General features: G+C 43.4%; 1 protein-coding gene across 4 annotated transcripts; it reads right to left on the reverse strand.

The window, feature by feature from the left end:
* Positions 1-4,452, reverse strand: LOC112881932 (tyrosine-specific transport protein 2). 4 transcript variants are annotated; one of them, XR_003226552.1, is made up of 5 exons: positions 3,010-4,452; positions 2,721-2,820; positions 1,356-1,869; positions 698-1,269; positions 1-63 (listed from the first exon to the last, which is right to left on the reverse strand). XR_003226552.1 is itself a non-coding variant. In XM_025946863.1 (3 exons), the coding sequence occupies exons 1-2, from the start codon at positions 4,416-4,418 to the stop codon at positions 2,727-2,729; spliced, it is 1,503 nt and encodes a 500-aa protein (XP_025802648.1). In that variant the 5' UTR covers positions 4,419-4,452; the 3' UTR covers positions 1,340-1,869; positions 2,721-2,726. The 4 variants fall into 4 exon arrangements, 1 of the variants encoding a protein (XP_025802648.1); XR_003226553.1 differs by lacking the exon at positions 2,721-2,820; XM_025946863.1 differs by lacking the exons at positions 1-63; positions 698-1,269 and having other exon boundaries at positions 1,340-1,869.
* Positions 4,453-6,498: the final 2,046 nt, after the last annotated feature.

Genomic DNA, 6,498 nt, shown 5'->3' on the forward strand with positions numbered 1-6,498 from the left:
GTGGCCAGGCCAGCGGACTAGATACCTGCAGCCGCCGTTCATGGTGTCGGGATCGGAGCCGTCCTGTGATGTTGAGCAGGTGGCGTGTCAGAATTTGTCCGGAGTTAAAATCATATACACAGAAGTAGCAACCGTTCACATGGGCTTGGAGCTACTTCTTTTTTACTTTTACTTTGAGGTCTTGGATATACAATTTGGCTCTTTATTATCTTTAACTATGAGGTTATACTGATACAAAACCATCTACACCTTTTGCATTTTCAGATGTCCAAGATGTGAGTTTAGACTTTAGACTCTACTTTATTTATACTTAATATTACTAAACACTAATAAGATTATACTTTTATGAAGGTTCAAAGGATATAAATGATCAAAGTTCTAACCATATATTTTTGCGTATTGCCCATCTTAGTCTTAGTGGTCAAAGTTTCAAAAGATTGTTGACACAGTTTATAGGATTCAAAGAAGAAAGAATGGAAGGAGACATATTCATATAACCAACTATATCACATCTAAAAATGGCAACTTAAAAAAATTGGAGCTATACAGCGTTAAGAAAACGAGATTTAGGGTTTGGAAAGAAAATCCCACACTTCAGAGAAAAATGGCAGGTTGTGTTGGAAAGATAATGTAGATTTGTCAAAATTAAGAGACCACCCGTTTTCTACAGCCAAAAGGTGGGCTAAAGACTTCAAACCTGAGAGCAGAAAGGGTTGGTTAATTCTGCCAAAAATATGCATTTGTTTCCATGTTGCTTGAAGCCGTTCTGGATTGTGATGGAACTACAGCTACAGATTTTAGTGGATGGCAGCCACTGTGCTTTCTTTTCCTTGGAATGGTGCCTGCTGCTGCGAGCGGGCGCAGAGGGTCTCGGAGCCCAGAAGGTGATACAAACTGATGGCTACTCCCATAGGTACATTGCATTGCATCCATGATCTATCCCATAGGTAGGAAGTAGTCAGTAACGCAGGCTGCAGCTTTGTAGTGTGCATCTTCGGTAATTGGTTCAGTCTCACAAAACTGCAACCAGTAAAAGTCAGTTTCGTCTCTCTCTCCTCCATATACAAAAGGCTCAAAAGGCAGGTAAACATATTGCTCCTAGTTTCCACAAAATCCTTTTAATTTCAAGAGCTGTGGACATGTATGATCAGTTGGTTCTACCACCCAAAATTCTGGCAAAACCAACATGGAGGCAACCTGTCAGGTCTTGCCACATGAAGCCTTAGGTTTTCTCAAGACAGAAAAAAATAGATCCATAGTTTAAGAAACCTGCAGAGGAGGATAGATATTAGCGACAAGACTATAAGCACAAGAAACAAATGATTACTGCAAACATATCTAACACCTGAACATACTTGCCCATAATCATTCAGAGATATTTCTAGCATGATTGGTTTACACGACAAATGCCTGTCCAGCAATTTGAATTTCCACCAATGATCGTTCATCCACAACATGAATAATGAGCTCACATAGTAGTTTTTAACGGTGATCTTGTTCGCCATTAAGGTATGACTATGAGAGCTCAAGTCAACGAGGGCAACTACGCCCACTGCTCCTTCCCTTCCCCTGATGGCAGTAAACAATATGGAAGGCTGGACCCTGCAGCCGGGCAGGCGCCTATTCTTGCCAGATTCCTAGCAACTTGACATAATCAGTACATCAAGTTTCTGATAAACCAACGATTTCACATTCAGTACAAAGTAGCATTTTACATGAGTGCACAATGCAAAATCTTCGTCTTTTAGACTAGTGAGGATTTGAGCATCGCCCGAGTATCTTAATGTCAAAAACCACAAAAGTGCACTGAACAGGGCTTGCCAGATGGAGAAGGGGTGATATCAAGCATCGCTGGCACATGTATGTGACCTACGGAGTGAATAATTATACTGAGTTAGATATGCACTATGGTCATCTAGCACAACATTTAAGATTAGGGCATATCACATCAAACTAAGATCACATCAAACTATTAAAGGACTCCAGCAAATTCAGAAAATATCTCGCATTCAATCAGATGACCTTAACCAAAGCAGCACTGCAAACACATTGATCACTATTTTTTATGGAACCAGAACACATATAACTTTTTCTGCAAAAAGAACTTATCGGCATTTATTTTGTATTATGTGAATTGTGGAAGTGTATATTCACCGCTAACTCAAATATCAGATAGTTGATCTACAGGATATATTAGCCCAATCTGAATATATAGCAGTCAGCCAAAAGCGAGAAGCCAATACAGCAAACATCTCTGCACAACTCTACTACTATATACTGAACCTTCAACGTGGTTGCTGCAGCACAAACTCCAGGTAACCAAGAAACTGGTGTCTTTACAAAATAAAAACATTTTCTTCAAAAAACTAGTATTCTTCCCTAATATTTAGCTAATTCGAACTGACGCAACTCACAAGTATGTTCACCATCAATCAGCTTAATAGTTTTTTGCACGATTTTGATCTTTGTATGCATGCATTGTTTAAATTTTGCCCGAAAAACTAAATCAAACTTAAAATATATTTGATGATTTTAGCTAGTTCGGCAATGCAATTACAACATCGACATCAAAAAGCCTTGAAAGAGAAAATTCAACAGGAAACATGGAAGAGGAATTGAAACATGAAACCATGAACAATGAAAATGTGAAAATTCTAACCACAATAATGCTTGTGATGAACTACTGAACTGCTAAAGAAGTAACTCCCTGATGTGCTTACATTCTTCTAGTGCCATATTGCTAGGACCACAGCAATGCTGAAAAGTATCAAGAGAGCAGCATTTCCACCAGGCAAAATATCTTGACAGGAATCAGGTGATCTAAAAAATGAGGCAGCATAATCAAAACTGATTCTGATGGAACAACTGATTAATGTTGCAAATGCAATTATTCTACAATTATTTGTCATCATTTCAGAAATTCACCATACTCCTTATTGTTTCATTTGGATTTGAACAGTCCTACAAATGTTGACAGCTATAGCCTATAGATTGTATTTTCCAGCTTACCTCTTTCTCTCCTGTGATCGATGAATCCAGGCCATGACTGGAGGCAGGATCCCAAACAAGAAGCAGTTTGCGTAAACCCCAGCAAAATCCAGTGCCCTGGAGAAGGCCGCTGAGAAGAATGACACAATAAAGATAGGAACGATCAGCACTGTCCATGTCAGAATCACCCCATTTCTGCCATAGCCAATACTAGCATTGGATTGCTGAACGCTTCCTTGCTTCGGAGAAAACCTCTGAACAATCAACTCCACTGTGTCTGCCAATTGCTTTGGGAAGCTCACTGCATATCCTATCAGGCTCGTCGCTAGTGCAGCAAAAGCGAAGCCTCGAACAGCAGGCAATGCAGCTGGATTTACTGAGAGAAGCAGCTTAATAGGATCACCTATCCTAGCATTGCCACCAGCAGTTGCCAGACCAAGAATGACCGCATTCCACGACAGCACCATGAACAATGGCACGGCACCCCCAATCAGTATCGCTCTCCGAGCATCATACACCGAATCCCCAACAATCTTGCAGATGAACGGCGTGATGACATGAAACCCGAGCGTGAGCACGGTCACCGGTATGGCCGGCAGGATCGCACCTGGGCTCCAGCAAGCGTAGCCAAGAGATCTCAGCAAGCTGCTCCGGCCGACGGACACGCCGGTCACCACGAGCGCGGTGATGGAGACAAGCATCAGGCCACAGAGGGCACGGTTGGCGCCGTCGACAGCCTTAAAGGGGAAGAACGCGATGAGGACGCCGGCGAAGCACGGGAACAGGGCGTTGGCCAGGACTGGATTGACCCTGGGGAACAGCTGTGAGACCAGCGAGCCGATGCCAGCGACGCAGGCGACGATCAGGGAGAAGCTGAGCGCGGCGTAGACGACGGCGACGACGGCCCCGAGATCCGCGCCCAGGGTGCTCGACGCAAGTCCGGTGAAGCTGACCTCGTCAACGCCGTCGCGCTCCATGGCGGAGAAGCTGAGCTCGGCGACTAGGATGATGGAGGACACGACGTAGGCCCAGGAGAGAAGTATGGCGGCCGCAGAGGGCGCCTGGCCGGAGCGGATGGTGGCGGACGGCAGGCCCAGCATGCCCGGCCCGACCGCCGTGCCGACGATGAGGCTCACCGCCGCCCAGAAGCTCTTCTTCCCCCCGCCGGCAGCTTTTCCGTCGGCCTCGACGGGGGCCGGTTCCAGGGCGCCGTCGCCGACGCCACCGGTGAGGCGCCGCCACCGCCATTGACGCCTTGGCGACGGAAATGGGAATGGTAGTGGCGGTGGCGGTGGAGGCGGGGTGTTGGCAGATGCTATGGTTGGGGGCCGGACCGGCCGGAGGCGGCGGAGATCGCGAGAGGGGAAGGCGGCCGGCGGTGAGGAGGGGGTGAATTTGTGGTGGTAGGGGTGGCGGCCGGAGAGTAACATGGCTGTAAATTTGTGAGGTCAATGGCAGGTTTGGGGAAGGTCAACGAAGGTGGTTATGGGATTTGGCTTGATCGAGAAAGCACACACACACGGTCAAAAAAAACATTTTCACACTTCCAGCAAGATACTCTGCTATCTTCTGCTGCTTTGAAAATAAAAGGAGTACTGGTAACTCACTATCTCTCCTATCACAAATACACCATATGTTGAGCAAACTTTTAAAATTGAGTATCAGTGAGTATCTATATAGAATTAGAAATGTGGAAATTATGTGTGTACGGTTGTCTTAAGACGAACATTCGGTTTGTTAATTACTATATTGCAACGGGACATAAAATAATCTCGGTTAGTCAGGTTTCTCGAACATGATTGAGTATTCGACTATGATAATTTCATAAATCTTAAGTAGTACTGTGTTCATAAGGATTGATTGTGAGAGTGTATATGTGGTGGTTTATGTTTGGAAGAAAGATTGAGAGCAATATTTTTGAAGACTCTGTCGTTATCTAAAACATCAATCACCTATGACTTGATTGACATGCTATTACCCAGCCCACCGTCTAGATCCGCACATTAAAGCATCAGTGGCGAATCTAGAATTTGAAGTTAGGGTGGTTCAACAAGATAAAATTTCGAATACAATAAAAACTTAATAAAGTATCTTATAATTCACCATTAAGTATGAAAATTTTCTTAAAAGGCTTACGGACTTATAGTACTTCATAAAAATTACAAAACATTGCAGGAAGCAACAAGCAACATCAGTACAATTCTAATTTCTGCAGTACGAGCTACAGGTCTAAATCACATATCCCTACCATTTCTAATTGCCTACCAATCTGGAAGGTACTAAATCAATGCAAATTATTTTAAATACCTTGCTAGCAGCTAGCTTGCTGCATCCTGCAATCATGATTGCAAAATACAGTGGGAATGTGATGTCTGCCGTGGACGTGGAGTGCAGAAGGTGCTTAGTGTTGGCAGTTGCTGGATGCCTGGGTGCATGTGCGTTGAGCATTTGGGCTGATTCTCAGGGTGGGCCGTGTGGCCCACCCGGTCCACCATCTAGATCCGCCCCATTAAGAGATGTCGCTCATGGTAATTATAAAAAGTGGTACACCGTCAATCGTTATGTATACCTACCCCATGTTAGCGACATCTATTTGAACCATCTTTGTTTTCCCTTTGCCACCAAGACAGTATATTAGCCTACACAAGTACAAAATGGTGGGAGGAAGTGAAGAACAAGAGGAGGTATGGAGCCAAAAGAAGAATCACAACATGAAAGACGTTACGTGTCCAGGAATAGAAGGTATTAGGAAACAAACCTTCAGCGACTGACTATGAAAAAGGTCCTCTAACAATCTATATATATGGTTGAATGTATCTGATTTTTTTGAGACAAAAAAAAAGGATTGCTTTGGCAAGACAGGGTCTGTGATAAGCTATCCGGATCCACCATTTCGAGGATGGGAGGACGACCTAGAACAGGTTGAAGTGAAACTTTTTTCTGCGAGAAAGCATACCTTGTACGCCTCAACACAATCATCCAAGCTAAGAGTAAACCGAAATGATGGCCATATGTTTATAATTTTTGTGATAACGTTCTGAGATTTAATAAGTTTGCTTCTACCGTGTCTTTTGATCGAGAGCATGAAAATGACATTCCACCTAGCAAATGTAAGATTCGTTATGTTCCATAGAAATCGAGAAAAGGATGCGAGAAAACAAATATTGGAAGATGCAAAATTTGAAAACAAAATTTGGAGCAAATAATGTTCAGTCTGAGTGAACATATTCCTGTACGAATCCATCCATCATGGAAGCAATTATTTATAAGATTACCCATTAATTGATGGTGGAGATTGAGACACCACAATTATTTATAAGATTACCCATTAATCTGAGGAAGCAAACTAGTTAATGTTATATTTGTGCTACACTGAAGATGAAGAAGCACAGCAATATATTTAGCTGGAAGATGCATGGAACCATTTAAAATTGTAGGTATCACGTATCAGCAGGATTGAATGCGAGATGCACTTCTGCGGCATCAGATGCTTTGCGAGTGCCATTGCAT

The sequence above is a fragment of the Panicum hallii genome, chromosome 2 (genome assembly GCF_002211085.1).
Source record: "Panicum hallii strain FIL2 chromosome 2, PHallii_v3.1, whole genome shotgun sequence".
Taxonomy (NCBI): Eukaryota; Viridiplantae; Streptophyta; class Magnoliopsida; order Poales; family Poaceae; genus Panicum; species Panicum hallii.